The following is an 18010-nucleotide window of genomic DNA, read 5'->3' on the forward strand; positions in this document are numbered from 1 at the left end:
GTTAGACACTTATACTGCAGGCACCGCTGGTCAGTCTCAGTCATGAACATAGCTTTATACAGAAAGAAGTAAGACAGGTACCGTGAGGAGAAGCAAAACAGGGCAGAATGGTGAGGTGCTGGAAGAATTCAGAAGCCAGTCTGGAGGACCCTCAGAATATGGTGAGAGTTCATTGCTGTTTTCCATTAGCAGTACACATACTTCAGATTATAGCACAAATATGTCAGTTTGTGTTTTGCTTAGCTGTGTTTTATGGCTTGCTTATGTGTACAAACCATAAATATCCTTTAATGTGAATGTGCTTTAAATGTAGCATGGAGGGAGATGATTGTGTGCTTGGATTTTCTAGCACTGTGGTCCCATGAGGTCCTTCAGGGTTCCTCACAAAGTTCTCTGGGGGAGTATTGCTGCCATGCTGCTCATTGTTATCATTGCTCTCGGTGTGACCGCACATCTAGGGCTACAGCACAAGACACAAGTAAGAGTTCAGGCATTTCCTATTTTTAAGGCAAGACACCAGTAAACCATTGTTTGTTTTTTCCCCATGCATTGGAAACATTTTTTACTTATATAAATTGTTTTCTTTCATACTAGTGGAAAGAAAATAACCACATTTTTTCTTATGGTTCATATATCATCGCCTGATTTATATACCATTTTACATCTAAAAACATGACAAAATGTATTTGTATTTTGACAGTATTTTCTGATTTATGGAGTCACAAATATCCAAAATCCCCTCTGTAAGAACCTTTAATATATCAAAATGAAACAAGAATTTTGAATCTGGCTTTATCCAACGTTCAGGTTTCTCTCACTTTATTCAAAGTAGTGCCTATTTAATTACACAATTCCTTATTTGCATATTTAAATGTAACATTTCAAAAAAACTTTTGAATGCAAATGCAAAACACTTGTTTTGATGTACTGTGTTTAATCAACAAGGAAAATATATGATATCACCTGTGATGTCTTGCCTTAAATGTTAGCACTGAAAATGAAACTTTTCCTCACAGTCTTCATTGCAGGTTGGCAGAATTCCCGATCACATGGGTGACTTGATCAATCAGTCGGCTCTGATTGACAAGCACAACAACATAGTGACCTACTCTGTGACTTCCCATGTCAACCACACCTCCACAGTGATTTTTGACATGAGACACGTAAGGCCCTTTCTTTCTCTATGGATTAGGCTTTTCCTCTAAAGCTCAGTAACATTTCCCTATCGCTCTTCCTCAGGGGTTGGTATGCTATAAACCTGACAACCAGGACAGCTGCTTTCTTCGCCGGATGGAAAATTTGGATTATGAGACTGTGCAATCTCAACTAAACAAGTCAGAGCAACAGGTAAAAGATTTTTGCTTGTTGAGTCTCCTATTTTTGTAATGGACCAGAAGATTGTGTGATTATGGCAAACTAATCTTAAAATATTACATAAAATATATACACTGGTTTCTTAAAAAATAAACAAAATTGCATGCAGCTATGCCATGGAAGACCCATCTTGGGTTTTCAGTGGAGAGTTCTTAAAAGAACCTTTTTTTTTTTAGCGTGAAGAACATTTTAAGTATCTAAACATCTTTTCCATTATAAAGAACCTTTTGTCGAGTGGAAAAGGTTCCATGGATGTCAAAGGTTCTTCATGGAACCCTAGGTGCCAATAAAGAACCTTTATTTTTGAAAGTGTACTATTCATAAGTTTGGGTCAGTTAGATTTTTATTTTTTTTTAAAGCAATTGTTAGACAGCATATAGGCAATAAATGAACCAAAAAATGACAGTATTTTATAATGTAACAAGAGTTCTTTTTCAAATAAATGCTGTTTTTAAATTTCCTATTTATCAAAAAATAGGGGGGAAAACAGTATAATGGATTTCACAAAAATATTAATAATATTTAATATTGATAATGAAAAGAAATATTACATATTAGAATGATTCCTGGAAGATCATGTGACACTGAAAAATGAAAATTCACTTTTGCCATCACAGAAATAAATGGCCAAGTCTCCTATTTTTATCATATGAACGAGAATTTGAGTGTGAAATGCTTTGCTATATTTAACTAGATCTTGTTATTTCGGACGCACCATATGTACCTAAACGTAAAGGTGGCTGGCAAATTGACTGACACTTGAACGCGGCACCACCCCAGTGCTCTTGGGTAGATTAGAGAGCTCTTTTGGCTGCTTTCTCCTCTGTGACTCCAGAAAGGGAGTAATGGACCGCACCAGCTCAGGAGGGCTTTAGTGTAGCCGAGTCCGAATTCCACAGACCATCTGATCCACCTTGGCTGGATCGCATTACAGGATGGGACCACAGGGTGCACAATGGCCACTCTGTTGGCTTTTTCCTCTTATAAGTCACTACTGGAAAGACAGAGCTCCCTTCCGCAAACAGAGCAGAGACCTGTGTTGGACACACTTCTCTCAGCACTTAACAAGGTGATTCATGCGCTGGGTTATGGTCTGTGCAGAACAGGATGGGTTGGCGAACTGATAAGGATCGCTGACCACTTAAAATCTTGGTCTCAGTTGAGATTTTTGCATCATTGCGCTTGATTAAAGCCATTAGAAAACGTTTTGGAAACTCAATCCATGGTCAACAGCCTTTTGAACAAGATTTCCAATTTTTGCTGCACAATGAGCTATTGAGAAGCATAAACTGCCTGTCGCAGGCTCACTCAAGCATTACCCTGCTTTTAGCAAGTGTCTATCTGATCTCTCAGAGGAGTAAGTGGTGTAATTACAAATGCCTTTTGTACTAGAGGAAACACTTAAACCCCTCAAGACACTAATTATACGATCGGGAGTTATACAGCATATGCGTTCAGACAGGAACAATATAGTGATCCTGTATCACACTATTAGAGGATAATTTACTCTGCAGTGATATACAGTGAGATATGTGATGATTCTCACAGGTTCGTCAGGTCTGGGTGGTGGGAAATCAGACTGAAAAACACACCGAGTTTTTGGGAGTGCTGTCTGACAGTCGTGTAGAAGCCTCCACCCTTCAAGAACCTCTTCAGTCCCTCTGTCAGCAGGCCTCTGTGTACTGGACTAGAAGATCTGAGGGTAAGAGTAAGTCAATGCTACAATATTACATTCTGTTACACTAAACTTATCAAAAGTGAAAATCAAGACATTTATAATGTTACAAAAGATGAAATTGAAATGCTTTCACTAAAGTATTAGGCAGCAAAATTTTCAATTTCAATTCTGCAGAATCATGTGACACTTAAGATCAGTATAAAATAAATGCCAAAGAGACTTCTTTCAAAAACATAAAAAAAAGACTTGCTGACCCCAAACATTTGAAGGAGTTATGATCAATCAACCATACATAATGTCGATTACCACAAAAGACAAGGTTGACAGGCACTTGACAATGACAGGCACTTACAATAGATGTGAAAAGGCACCAATTAATACTTATTAAAACTTTTATATTATTTAATGGGTAAAGTAGTTTAAATCATTTGTAAAGTAGTTGCGTTATGATTATATTCAAAGATTAAGGCCTGTTTTCACAGACAGGGTTTAGGTTAAACCAGGATTAGGCCATAGTTCAACTAGGACATTTAAGTATCTTTTATAAATGTGCCTTAGAAAAAATATTACTGGTGTGCATCTTGAGACAAAACGATGGCACTGATATTTTAAGATTTAAATTAAAACAGCTCAGACATGCATTTTAGTCTGGGAGTAGGCTTAAGCCTTGTCTATGAAATTGCAATTAAGTTGCACATTTGGATATAACTTCACATAGAAAAGCTAGAAAGGATATTATTATTTACACTGAAATCATGTTAAAACGCATATAGTTTATACTGTATCTTGTTGCTATACTACTGAAACAGTGAATAATTTAACATTTACAAATTGGCCCCATTCACTTCTATTGTAAGTTTTTAAAGAAAAAATGTTTGGTGTTAATCAAAATGCTCTATTGAGCTAAAATTGTAGCCAGAATATATTCCTTGTTTAAACATTGGATGAACTGATTTTTGTGTCAAGGGAATGTATAAGAGAAGCCAAGAACATGGCGAGTAGCTCTTTAAAGAGCACAGTGTGACAGAAACCTAATCCAGTAGTGCAGTGAGATGGAGTTGTGACCTTTTTTAGAGTTGCAACCAGCAGAGCATGAATGAGGAACAGGACATTGATTATGATTGTCATCGGCACATCCATAGAAATAAGACCTTGAGATTTTTCCTTTTTTCCTGAAGGTCCCGGGAAACAAAGGCTTATTTACTTCTGCATCGACATCTGCTTCCCCAGCAACATTTGTGTTTCTGTGTGCTTCTACTACTTGCCAGAGTGACGTTCCACTGATGGTGTACCAGCACACGCCAGGGAAAGAAAATGCGTTCACGTCTATGAGAGCAACTGGAGGCTACACAAATGCCATATTTAATGCAAGTCTGGCAACGAAGGCGGAACCATCTTGTCAAGTTGTCTGCTAAATCCTTATCTTCATCTTCTCTAGTATTTAGCCCCATTTTCCAGTGGCGTTTGAACATGACTCGGCTCTAAGGCTCATTCCAGCTTGTATCTTGTAACCTGATGCAGATGGAAAACACTGTTGGCCTACAATAAAGCACCATTGTGTTCAAACATTCATAGATATTTGAATGAGTATTTAATTCTAGAAAGGGAATAAATTCAGCGATGTCTGGATAATAATCAAAAGCTAAATATATTTATTGACACAACTTGTAGGTGCATACAACTGAGTACATGCATCCTAAAATACATTTGAATTTGCTACGATAAGGATACAACATTTAGAAAGTTTTTAGATCAGTCATCATATTTAAGGGTTTTCATTAATGCAACAAAAACTTGGATTTTAACACTTGTATGCAGACCATTGAATACCATGAGGATGGTTATGAGATGCGGATGTCAGGTGTTATGACCAGCAGAATGAGCTTCTTTTGCATACTATCCAAGCACACTGTCATTGAAGGCCAAACACACCACGGCCTTCTGATGGCCACTGTACTCCCTTTTGATCTCTCCGGTCTCCACACACCACAGACGTGCAAGGTTATCTGAGGAGGCTAAAAAATTACATACAAAATAAACATATAAACACAAATTCCTCACAAGAGTCTACTGACAGCAACATTCAGTCTGCAAACTCCTGGAGCGAATTTTGTGCCAATATTCATCAAACAAATCCAGTGTTTTGCAAATAAACACAATCTGCTTTGCAAAGAAAAACTCGACTTTCGAACAAACGCAAAGTGATTTGCAAATACAAAACTCTATTTGAGTGAAAACGCAGCGACATGGACAAATATATGTATTGTGCGTTACAAATGTGAGTCTTATTTGCCTTTTTATGAGGAAACTTGGCTTGATTTTCTCACAAATGCGTGCAGGCTGATTTTCTCACACGTGCAATTGAGCAACTTTCTTTTCCAAAAACAGCAGATGGCGCTGTCTGTCAATTTACGCTATTCTCCCGAGACCCGAAACAGACCAATAAAAGTGGGTACAGGTGAGTTTCTGTCTTACTATCTCTATAATTAACCATTTAGATGTTTTCACAAAGTGACCCTACTACAGTGTCAGTGAAAGTCACAACAAGTGCTAACATTATTGATTAGTTCAAAAATCAGAAGTGACATGGCTAAACATTTAACTAGGCAGTCTTTCCCTAAAAAAACTTTTGATGAATATTGGCACAAAATTCGCTCCATACCCCGATACTCCAGTCAGCCATTACAAAAGGATGCTATTGATGCTCCAAGAGACAATACACGATATTAAGAAAAATTATTACTTTATATTGCGGAATATGAAAACAAATCTCTTATTGTTATAAATATTAAACATCTATAAGATTCAGACCCATTTTACATCTGTCTTTTACTACTATCTACTAACATTTAAATGAATAATTTGATACAATCACATTGTACTTATATTTGAAAAATACCTACGAGTAACTAAATCTGTAATATCTGTAGAAACTAGCGCTGTCAAATCGATCAATTGCATCCAAAATAAAAGTTTTTTTATATAATACATGTGTGTGCTGTTTATATTTCTATGTAGATATAAAAACACACATGTACATATACATGGATATTAGGGGTGTAACGATACACCAGTGGCACGGTTCGGTTCGGTTCACGGTTTTAGAGACACGGTTCGGTTCGGTTTGCTGTGGGGGTAGGGTTCATGTCATCTTACCAGTAATGCTAAGGAACAATAGATTCACTTAACTCAATAATAACAATAACTTGACTTAACTTTTTCTTTATTAACTTTGGCTTCACATTTTTAGTGCAGTCAGCATACCGGAGTAAACAAAAATGAAATAAATACCTCCAATGTAGACTAGTCAGAATAAAACATTTGTCTCTTTAGTGAAGTCAGCTTACCTGAAGTAAACTAAAATGAAATAAACTCCAATGTACTCGTCAAAAATAAACACTGGCTTGTCCACTCTAAGAAACATTTGGAAGTTCAATTAAGTTTTAAGTTCTTTTTCAAAAACACCATCATGCAGCACATTCTGACTGAAATTCGGTCGCCTCATTCGCGCGAATCGTGCCACAGGATGTCTAATCGCGTCTTTGCATTGACTTAACATGTAAATCACTCGCGCTTAAAGCTTCATTCGCGTCTGGTGTGAACGCACCATGAGATGTGTTTCCTGTCGTATAAGAGAGTTTTGTGAAACAGTTACGACAGATTGTGTGCGCTTTGTCTACGACACGAATTCCATTCCTGTACTCCACTGGAAAACCAAAGTGTTCCCACACAGGAGACTTAAATGTGTCCGGGGGATCTGCAATTTCAGTACTATGTGAAGCAGCCATCCTGCATATACTAGCAACCGAGTGTGACGCTCACTCCCAAGTCACGTGAAATGACATGCACTTGGAAAACAGTAACTTTAGAATATAATATTTAGAACAAAATTTAAAAAGCTCTTATTAGTCGTTACTAATACAATCAAATGTAAGCAAAGAAAAATTAGTTTAAATTAATAGTTAGTTAGAGATAAGTGCCATTAACCTCAACAATGGGCAGCAGGGGGCGTGAGAGTACCGTGGTACGCAACGAGAGTTCCGCGATTCGTATCGTGGGTGGTGCATCGCGATCTTTCGGTTCGGTTTGTGATATTGTTACACCCCTAATGGATATAAATAATATATTTAAGAAATATTTACACGTACGCATATAATCATTTATATATGATTTACATTATAAATAAAATTATATATTAGATATTTCTTATATATATACACATGTATGTGCAATTATATATACACCGACCAAAATTATAAACGCAACACTTTTGTTTTTGCCCCCATTTTTCATGAGCTGAACTCAAATATCTAAGACTTTTTCTATGTACACAAAAGGCCTATTTCGCTCAAATATTGTTCACAAATCTGTCTAAATCTGTGTTAGTGAGCACTTCTCCTTTGCCGAGATAATCCATCCACCTCACAGGTGTGGCATATCAAGTTGCTGATTAGACAGCATGATTATTGCACAGGTGTGCCTTAGGCTGGCCACAATATACATATAAATACACACAGCACACAGACATATATTATGCAAACACAAACTTTTGTTTTGGAGGCGATTAATCGATTTGACAGCACTAGTAGAAACATCTGTAATTACAAAGGCGTTAAGCCGCCTTTAAACCTAACCATACCACAAAACTTTGTTTTACCGTATGTGTACTTACTGTACAGTGTACATCTCCAAGACAGTACTGAGTAATACAAGTAACTACAACATGGGTTAAGGTTAGGTTTAGGGGTAGATTCAGGCCAGGGTTACTACCTCATTATTACCCAGTTATTGTAATTACAACAATGTGCAGTAGTGTGTACATGCAGATCACGACTGTAAAAGTTACATGTATCCTACCTCAATAGCAGCAAAGGTGTTTTGTAATACAACATGAACCCAATAAGTACATTGTACCAAACAATAATTATTATTTTTTGATGCAAGTACAAAGGGATAGCTAGCCCATAAATTAAAATTGTCAACATTTACTCACCCTCCACTAGTTCCAAATCTGTATGAGTTTCTTTCCTCTGTTGAACACGAAAGAAGCTAATTTGAAAATATTGGTAAGCCATTGACTTCCATAGTATTTTTTTAATATATATATATATATATATATATATATATATATATATATATATTATGGAAGCCAATGGCTATCGACAACTCTTTGGTTACCAATATTCTTGAAAATATCTTTTTGCAGTCAACAGAAGAAAGAAACTCATACAGGATTGGAACATCTTGAGGGTGAGTAAATAATTACAGAATTTTCACTTTCAGGTGAAATATGCTATAGAAGACACCTCATATAAAGTGGGACCAAAGATTCTGCAATGGTCATGTTAAACTTCTGATCTTCTTGTATTAGTAAAACATTTGAACTGTGTATGTTGTGTATGTTCACCTGTAACTATGTATTGTGAATCTCCAGAGAAGGCACAATCCCACATCCATCCTCGGGACGTCTCTCCTGGGTTGTTACTCTTTATACTCAACTCTGTCATCAGAGAGAAGTTGGAGGTTCTCCATATTTTACAGGTCTGGTCAGCAGAGCATGTGGCCAACAATCTAGCAAAGAGTTGAAAACATTGATGCACTGATTTATATAATGATTGTAAAAAAAAAAAAAATCACTAATATCTCACTGTTCCTTAGTTTAGCTTTTTTGCAAGACACTTACGTGGAGTCTGGGCTGAATTTGCAGCGTAATGAGTAGCGTTTGTGAGCAGGGATCTTGGTCTTGGGTATCAGTTGTGTCACCTCATCGCCGATTCCTCCAGCCAAATTCCACACATAACAGTTGCCCTGCAATCAAAAACAAATAAACCAAACCTGATACTGATACATGTATGAATATATGTAGTACACATTAGCACAACCTCATTAGTGGTGTGACATATTGAATAACATATGATTGTTATTGGTTACTGACCGAGCTGTTGACTGCAGCCATATAACTGGCATCAGGATCAATATGGACTGAATTGACGGACACATCTGGCTCTGGAATGAGCTGTTCATTGTTGTCCGTTTTCAAATCCCAGATATGGATAACACCACTTTGGTCCCCAACAATTAATTCAGCCTAAAGCAAATACATTCAGAAAGAAAATGTACTTTTGATTAGTTTTCTTGTGAGTAGTAGCAGTAGCAGATAATAAAATATTACCCAACTGACCTGATTGGGATGAAGACACACACAATTAATAGGTGCATTGACTTGAAATATTCTTTGGCACTGTAGATTCCTTGACCTGAATGAAAACAGTACTTTAAGAAACACATTTCTAAACAGCCTTTATAGACACATCAGATAGCATTTGTTACCTCAAGTCCCAGATGCGAGCCATGCAGTCTTCTCCACCTGTGTACATCCACCGCCCATCCTCGTGAAAGCCAACAGATGTGATGTTCTTGCTGACACCGTCGTAATTGATCACAGGGTTTGGATTATTTGAGTTTAAGTCATACATGCGTATGTGTTGATAACCTAAAATGCAAGAAAAAAAAAGTACAGTGTGGAAACTATACAGGCAGAGATGAAAGAGAAATAGTGTTTGCATAATATACAGCTTTATACTTACCAGCAGCAGCAATCAAGATCCTATCAGGTGTTACTTCAAGGGAATTTACCTGCTGGTGTTTGAGTTAAGCATCTTTAAAGTATTCTTGCACCTAAATAAACTCACTAATCCTACTGTACAGGATGTACCAGCAGTTCCTTGTGAAAAAGAAGTACACTTCAGAAAAAGACTCCTTATTATGGAAGTAATTTACTTTAAAAAAAAATGTTTGCAATTAAATGAAAATGTTTAATTTAATGTAAATGAAATGCAATTAGTTAAACTTGCGTGTGCTTTTTAACCCACTTTTAAATGTAATTTCATAATTACTTATTGAAATATGGTTTAAGTGTATTGCTAAACATATTAACAACCATTTATGATAACAAATATATATTTTAATGTAATTTCTACTAAAATCGGTGTCATGCATTTAAATATATGTGTAATTACACATTTGCAGTAATTAAAGTGCTTTATATTTAAAGGTCAGTTAAAATTATAAGTATCTTAGTCATAACATCAAAATACGTGTACTTCTTTAAAGCATGACAAAAGATAATTAAATTATTACATAATGATTTAAAACGACCTTAAACTAAAATGAAGTGTTACCAAAACGTCTAAACTGGCATTATTACAAAGTGTACACTTTTTGGAAGTGTAATTGTTTAAGAAACATGAAAATATTGAAAGTATACTTGAATTGCTTTTCATTTCTGTAATACATTATCTGCAAGTACGTTTTAAAAATACTTTTAAGATTTGAAATACAAGTGTAGATTCTTCTTTTTCACAAGGGTTAAAGGTCCTATGTATCTGCGAGGCACAGCTCTTGCTCATGAAGGATACAGAGTCCTGGTGCTGGACGGTTCTCGTGCAGATGCCACTGTGAGCCTGCCAGAATCTGACGGTATGATCATATCCAGCGGTGGCGAGAATCACCGGATCACTGCCGACGGTGCCTTGATTCACATTCATAATGAACTCAAAGCAGACCTAATGACAGCTTCACAGTTGGATTTCCAGACTCGTTTTAGCAGAGGCTGTTGATAACTTCATGAATGTACCTTGATGCGTTTATGTGCGTGCTTCTGTAAATCGTTTATGTTGGCAATAAGATGTGATAGCATGGCATTAATGTTTTAGCGTGCTAAAATGCTTCCCTAAAAAATAAAATTGGATAAGCTTGATAAAAATGATTTAACTTAAATCAATGTTCATACCTGATGGTGAAGATTGCACTAGAAATCCGATTAGATAAATGTAAAACTATGATCTCAACAACGAATTGGGCATTATTTACATAGACGTAAAAACAAGCGGTGCTCCTTCCAAAACCGTCCGCATAGAAACAATTCTGAATAAAAGGTTCCGTGTTCGATATTTTTATTTGTTAAAGCAGTTAAGTAAAATCAGTTTGTAATAAACATGCATGGATACACCAAAATTAATTCGTTTACAGAGATCAATTACAACACAATGAAATCAAATGGGATATTGGAACACAATGTCAAAAAATACAGTATATATAATTGTTCACAACATATGCATTAACCAAACTGAACTTAAAGCACAAGTAGACCCACATTTTATTTGTTTTCACATGAGGAACCATGCTGTTTGGTGGCTGTGTTGCAAAACAGCATCAAACCACAAAGGAGGCAAAGTTTTGCTTCACTTCAACGGGGTCAGTGAGTGCACATGACAAAATTCTTGCCCTCATTCCACTTCTGCTTCTAGCAGATGGAAAAACCTACGATTTAAAATGCAGAGTGAGTTGCATCCTTAAATATTAAATTTTCAAAATAAGTTGCAAATTGTAAACATGAATAACCTTTAGATAGATTTTGCATCTCTCCAGAAGAAACTTCCACTTCAGAGTCGTCCTTTGAGACTCCGACAGACACAAAAACTCTTCTGTCTGTCAACATAAATATTTTATGTTTACTCTTTGCAGGACATACAGGCATTAGGACACATACAGACAGTCTTGACTTAGCTCACTTTACAGCCCAGGGTTTTCTCAGCCACTGTGCCAGCCAGGTTGCACGATTGCACAGTCCCAGTGTGATCGCTGATGTCCACCAGCAGATCAAAGCCTTCAGTGGCCTGGAGCTGTTGTCCTTGATTTGGACAGGCATCATTGGAACATGTCTGACTCTCCTCATTGATTCGAAATTTGCATTTGACACTGGTGGAGAAGTTATTTGTCAAAACTCAGGCTTGTGAATAGTAGGCCATTGCATAAAACTGTCAAAGCATGCACACTTACCATCTCTTGCGTATGACCTTTGAGATGGAGGAATTTAGTTCCAGACTTGTGATGAATCCAAATATTATGCAATGAAAGACCTCAGCATGTTCTTGACTTCTGGCTTTAAGCTTTTCCACAGTCAGAACATCACTAATGGAATCCACTGAGAAATAGAAGGATACAGTTTTACTGATAACACTTTACAATAAAATGTCATATTTTAACATTAGTTAACTACATTAGATAATAAGAAAAATACTTAATCTTAATGTTAATTTCAGCATTTATTAATACATTAATAAAATCAAAAGTTGTATTATTTAACAGACCTGGGTTAATATGAACTAACAATAAAGAATTGTGTTTTTGTTAACTAATATTAACAAAGTTTATCAAATACTGTAACAAATTGCTCATTGTTAGTCAATGTTAGGTTAGGAATAGTTCACCCCGAAATTAAAATTGGCTGAAAAACACTCAGGACGTCTAAAATGTATACGAGTCTCTTCCTTCATCGGAATACATTTGGAGAAATCTAAACTTTAAACTGTAACCTCAAGCCACAAAATGAGTCCATACTAATGATTCCAGTGAAAATTCCACCCCATGTTGTCCTCTCATATCAAAATCCACCAGCATATTTGTTTCACATGTAAACAGTATTTGATTTGATCTGTTCACATTTCTCTTCTGATTCAGACAAGAAGTATTTTTCACTGGAGAAATCAGTATTATGGATAGAGGAATCGTATCTTAGCCAGTAGCAATGGTTTGAAGTTAAAAATGATAAATGTTTCTTAAAACACAGCGTTTTGCTTCACAAGATTACTTGTAGATTATAGTTTTGTTTTTATCACTCTCATTCTGATGGCACCCTTTCACTGCAGAGGATCCATTTGGTGAACAAGTAATGTAATGCTAAATTTAGCCAAATCTACAGTACTTCTTGGACGGGCTGAAGCTTGGTATATTTTCATTTTTGGACAAACTATTCCTTTAATGCAATAACTAATGTTAATAATGGGACCTTATTGTAAAATGTTTCTGTTTGTACTGCACTGCTTCATTGTTAATGCAGAGGTCCAGATACACCACATGACTTACATTGCACATCGTCACCTGAGAGGATGTCTTGGTCATCCAGTCCTCCTGCTTCTAGCAGTTCCCTTATACATGTGTACAGCTGGTTGGCTTCAGCTGTATCTAAAATGTAATTGAAAACAATTTTAGGATTTTAATGATAATTGTTAAAATATAACGATAATAAAAATATTACAATAGTAAGTATTTAGATAGAATCTTTAATCTAGCATATCACATCGCTACCAGGGTTGAGGGTAATGATTGTCTTTGAGGTGGCTGTTGCTATCATACAGTTGCGAAAGCTGTCAAAAGTGATGCGGGCATCTGCAATAAACAGCACTGAGAGAAAATAGATCAAATGAATTTCAATCATCACATATTAGAAATTGCAAATAAACTGACAAATAAGCATTATTATACCTGTTTCTCTTTGTGTCAGTGTTTGTACCAGCCTCATAGTCTCTTTATCCCAGCTGGATGAAAAAAGTAATGAAATCACTCCATTTAGTGTTTGGAGTGGATATTTGTTGTTGTTGAATTATGTATATATTTTTTTAATCATACTGAATCTAATTATACTCACCACACAAAAGCAAATGATTTCCCAGTGTCATCAAAGAGCTTTATTTCTAGCCTCTGTCCTTTGCGTCCATCAGATTTTGTAAAGAATTTCTCCTCTCCAATCTAAATAATAAAATCCCAATCATTGAAAAGGATAAAAAACACATCTGTACTTTTGCCCACCAGCCACTAATGCCAGGTTGTGTCAATTTCCCTGACAATGAGGAGGGCTAGCTGTATATTGTTGGCATCTAACCGATTGCACAGCTGCTAGAATGTTAATAATGTGTCCATCCAGACTCTGTCCATTTGCAGTAATGTCTCCCAACGAATAGAAGTCCCTTGAGTCTTTAATTGGCATGTGGAATAGTGGCAGAATCCTGGCCTCTGTTTCTAAATCTGAGCATATCCTAATGCTTGAGTGAGTCTCTGTTAGCAACAGCCTGTAGGTACTGAAATAAAATATGTATCTCTTACAAACTTGCAGTATAATGACAGAGTTATGTTTCTTAGTTGGATGTGATTTTTTCATTTTATTGCTTTTTTACCTGGGTGTTGAAGGGCAAAATCGTTCTTCTTTCTCATAGTCTTTGGTCACAACGAGGGGATTTTCAATTACAACTAGAACAGAAGATTGGCTTATAGTGTCAATTCAGTGCATTAGAAGTATTAGAAGTGTATTTGTTAACAAGAGTAATTGTATTCTAAATGACTTATTACTACTTAAAACCTCACCACAATCCCCAATCTGAAAGCGACTGCTCAGTCCTTGTATGTATTCCTCATTTCCCCATGCAGACACGTTGATAAAATCCTCTGGTGAATCTTTGATGGTAAAGCTGAACGTAAACCTTTCAGAGCCAGCATCTGAAATAAAAATAAAAGACTGCATATTATAGACTATATAAAGAAAGAAAGACATAATGGAAATAGAATGCATGAACATCTAACGTTATATAACGTTAATGGTACGTTAACCAACTTTTCCGGTCTGGAAATCCTCTTGAATCAGTTTTTCCAATTATCACTCCAACCACCTTCTGGAAAATAAAAAGGCCTTATTTATTTTTATTAAATTAAAAAAAATTGAAAATATATTCATTGCAGGCATTCTATTACAAGGCCAGTTTTTTTAAGAGCAACTTGTCGTCACTAAGCCTAGATATTAATGATACAATGAGCAATTCTCCTACTGCTAATGATTTATTCAAATTAAGAAACCAGCATAAGCAGGCACTCAAAACTACATCTTCTGATATTTGCCTCCTCAGGTTCTCACCGAGTGTGTGATGTTTATGTTTAGGTCACTTATTGGCACGTAGTTTCCAATTGGACCGTACATCATTTTCACAGCTGAAAGAACAGTGTTACAACAGAAAAACGCTTACGACAAGATTATTCATATTATTGCAACTTTATGAAGTGCTAAACCAGCAAAGGAGAGCCGTCAAAAAAGCTGAAGTAACTTTAATTTCAACCTGAAGAGCTAATGCTGAGGTAAAACGGTTTCGTTGCTAATTGTTACTTTTTCTGCACTCTATATAAACTCATTATAAATTAATTAAACAAAGTGTTATTATTCGTTAAGCTTAACAGCTACTACTAATCACCTTGGGAAAGCTGGTTTGCTCCCTACACAGTCAAAGGCAGCAGATGAAGCCATTGGCGGGTCTCCAGATTTGAAATGTAACGGTTACTCACTAGTGGCGTCATTTTGGCGGTTCAAGGCTTTACGTCACTGCAAGTATCCCTGGACAAATTTTGGTAATCCCATTTTTTTTTCTTCGATAAAATAATGAAAAAGATCAGTTTATACAATTTTGTGTGATTTTTTTTATATATATTTACATTTATGGTACTAAAAGTACCATATTTTCATGTAAAATATCCTTATTTTTATGTTATATATTTAATATTTCTTATACTTCAGTAAAAAAAATAAAAAAAATCATTCCAGTAAATTCCGACAGCCAAACCCTAAGATTTTGGTGACTTTGGTGACATAGTAAGGTATAAAAATGTCAAAATATCAATAGCCACTACTATATGGCTGTAGTAGTACTCAGTGGCTGCGTATAGGCAGCTAATATCTATAAATCATTGTTATAACGAACTTAACCTTTTAACTTTTAGATTTTATCATAAGTTAAAATTGTAGATTTAAAAAAATAATAATAATAAATTGTGTTGGGTGAGACTATACAATGATGCCAAAATATGCTTACAGGCAAATCTGACCATGCTTATAAGGAAAAGACAAAGTAGGAGACATTTATTTCTAAAAAACATCAAATTTTAATAACTCAGAAAAGTAAAATGGTATCAAATTGTGCCAAACAGATAAGAATAAAAAATTAAGTAGCATATTCCAGACATTCTTTGTTCATCAACAAATCTTGCAGTAGGACTCTAATCTGACTTTGAAGTGTGTGTGTGTGTGTGTGTGCACGCGCAAGTCGTTGGCTCATTAAATTATTTGGTTTTGTATGTGTGACTGTTTTTATTCAACAAAATAAAAAATGCTTTGTATATGGGTGTGTGAGAATGAGAATTGTTGTATAGGCTCACTCCTTCATGTATGTGGGTGTATGTATGAACTGCATTGTGTTGGATTTATTGATTTTTATTGGACAAATAAAAAAATATGCTCTGAATCTTAGTATTTCCCATTCATTTCCTATGGGAGCCCACTTTTATCCTCAAAGGACAAATTAAGGATTTTTTATTTTTCAACCACTTTGTTGAATCAAGTCCATTTTGTATGTGTTCAGGTGGCAAGTTTATGAAAAGTAGCCAAGCCTTGTATCGCTCAGATTAAATAAACTATTCACAAACAGAAAAAAGATTTTGCCCAAATTTGTCCCAAAGGATGCTTGAGGGTAAAAATAATAATAACAATAAAGGAAACAAACAGAATTTATTTGATTCATACTTTAATAGTGGAAAACAAAACAAAAAGACACTTTCCGTGCAACAGAAACCTGAATTTCAAAATATTATGTCTTTATGGCAGATACAATTATAAAGAAACCAGATTCAAATAGGATTCAATGACAAAAATTTTGGTTGAACAAAAAATTAATAACATGCTATTTTAGTGTTAAAATTATTTTGTTCATAATAATAATAATAATAATCATCATCATGATAGTGACCCATGCTGTAAATTGCTTTAGGAAATTACTGAAGGTTCACAATTACCATTTTAAATTAGCAATATTCCAAGTGAATGAAGTAATTTCATTCATTCATCTTGCACATGTTCATATCAGCTTATGCAGACTAGTATAAAAAATAGAGCAACTACTTTAGTCTCTGTGGCATCCAGGATGGTCAAAATATATCTGTGAACAGGATCTCCACTTGGGGCTTTTTCTTGTCCACTTCATGAGCTGAACTCCCGTTCCCAGCGTGCGTACATGGATTCACCTCGCTTATTGTTTATCAACCTTATCTGATTGGAAAAAAAGTTGGAGTATGAATTAAAATGGTTACTTAATGTAAATACGAACAGTCATTTGACACTGTTAAAATTAAACAGAAAACTGCATGTGGTGACTTGCCTTTTGGGACAAACTTAAGCGAGTGACTGAATATTCAAAAACGTGATAAGCCCTCCTCCGGCCCATCATTCAGAAACTCATGGCCTAGTCCATTACCACACTTGCCACACAGAACCTGCATATAGGAAAACATATGTAAACACACAGAAACATATTTGTGGTGTCTGTAAATATTAAAAAATCTGATTCTGACCTTATAGGCTGTTAACGTCTCCATGTGTTTTGTTACACTGTCCTCTCGGATGGTCTCTGTGAAGGCAGGCCAGGGGGAGGAATGCTCATATTTGGATCTGCTTGAAAAGAGAGGATGCCCACACTGGGAGCAAACATATATACCTGCAGAGAAACAATAAATCAGTTAACTGTCCTTTTCGACAAGTCTGAAAAACAGACACTTTGCTTTCTTAGCTTTAGTAATATTTAAGCAAATTTCGCTACACCAGTTTTATAAACAGTTACATCATAATCTTCCTTCAAGGTAAAGGGAAGGGAGCAGGTTGTGGAGAGCAAATAAAAACATTACTTGCCTGGTTTAAACTGATCTTTATAATACTCCTTCCCGAAAAAAGAACAAAATGACATTGTTTTCCAAAGATAAGTAGATAAAACAAACAGTGTAAGTGCAGATCAAGCGCGAGGACAAGCTGAGAAACTAAAGGACTATGATGTTCCGGTCACGTGACTATTACAAAACTGCATAGTTGAACTTCCTCTGAACGACCATTAGGTGTCAGTGCAGATCAACCCAACACGCATGTCCGCTTGATATGGCCTAATTAATTATTATTTTTAAATTATTTCAGGTGCTTTAATGAAATAGATTCGTTTAAAAGATTTATTACATACATTAAGAATACATTTATTTAATAGCAGGCTAAATAATGAATGCTATGATATGTTTCAATAATGTTTATAAGAAATCGCAACC

At 35.6% G+C, this 18010-nt stretch overlaps 3 protein-coding genes and 1 pseudogene across 11 annotated transcripts; 1 reads left to right on the forward strand and 3 right to left on the reverse strand.

The window, feature by feature from the left end:
• Positions 1-107: 107 nt before the first annotated feature.
• LOC306852354 (BRICHOS domain-containing protein 5-like) lies at positions 108-4325 on the forward strand (the record flags this gene model as incomplete). Its single annotated transcript, XM_079389099.1, has 6 exons — positions 108-161; positions 350-478; positions 1017-1163; positions 1240-1347; positions 2923-3076; positions 4231-4325. 6 exons carry the CDS (start codon positions 108-110, stop codon positions 4323-4325), a joined length of 687 nt encoding a protein of 228 aa, XP_079245225.1.
• On the reverse strand, positions 1704-10988 carry LOC306852682 (target of rapamycin complex subunit lst8-like). 8 transcript variants are annotated; one of them, XR_013782661.1, is made up of 10 exons: positions 10845-10966; positions 10471-10712; positions 9640-9691; positions 9383-9545; positions 9234-9309; positions 8988-9140; positions 8736-8860; positions 8460-8623; positions 4883-5067; positions 1704-4564 (listed from the first exon to the last, which is right to left on the reverse strand). XR_013782661.1 is itself a non-coding variant. In XM_079389712.1 (9 exons), exons 4-9 carry the CDS (start codon positions 9526-9528, stop codon positions 4949-4951), a joined length of 783 nt encoding a protein of 260 aa, XP_079245838.1. In that variant the 5' UTR covers positions 9529-9545; positions 9640-9691; positions 10471-10583; positions 10845-10988; the 3' UTR covers positions 4683-4948. The 8 variants fall into 8 exon arrangements, 5 of the variants coding, with proteins under 5 accessions (XP_079245838.1, XP_079245837.1, XP_079245836.1 ...); XR_013782662.1 differs by having other exon boundaries at positions 10471-10583; positions 10845-10960; XR_013782663.1 differs by having other exon boundaries at positions 10471-10617; positions 10845-10942.
• LOC306852681 (meiosis-specific with OB domain-containing protein-like) lies at positions 10986-15241 on the reverse strand. The gene is made up of 14 exons (XM_079389707.1): positions 15130-15241; positions 14799-14872; positions 14502-14559; positions 14255-14386; positions 14068-14140; positions 13776-13971; positions 13542-13642; positions 13379-13431; positions 13202-13297; positions 12980-13078; positions 11894-12038; positions 11626-11812; positions 11456-11542; positions 10986-11374 (listed from the first exon to the last, which is right to left on the reverse strand). The coding sequence occupies exons 2-14, from the start codon at positions 14862-14864 to the stop codon at positions 11267-11269; spliced, it is 1401 nt and encodes a 466-aa protein (XP_079245833.1). The 5' UTR covers positions 14865-14872; positions 15130-15241; the 3' UTR covers positions 10986-11266.
• Positions 15242-16442: 1201 nt separating this feature from the next.
• Positions 16443-17747, reverse strand: LOC306852440 (methionine-R-sulfoxide reductase B1-A-like; annotated as a pseudogene). The gene is made up of 4 exons (XR_013786045.1): positions 17610-17747; positions 17276-17418; positions 17083-17197; positions 16443-16973 (listed from the first exon to the last, which is right to left on the reverse strand). The product of XR_013786045.1 is annotated as a methionine-R-sulfoxide reductase B1-A-like (transcript).
• Between the last annotated feature and the right edge of the window lie 263 nt (positions 17748-18010).

This window comes from Barbus barbus (genome assembly GCF_936440315.1).
Source record: "Barbus barbus genome assembly, chromosome: 32".
In the NCBI taxonomy this organism is placed as follows: domain Eukaryota; kingdom Metazoa; phylum Chordata; class Actinopteri; order Cypriniformes; family Cyprinidae; genus Barbus; species Barbus barbus.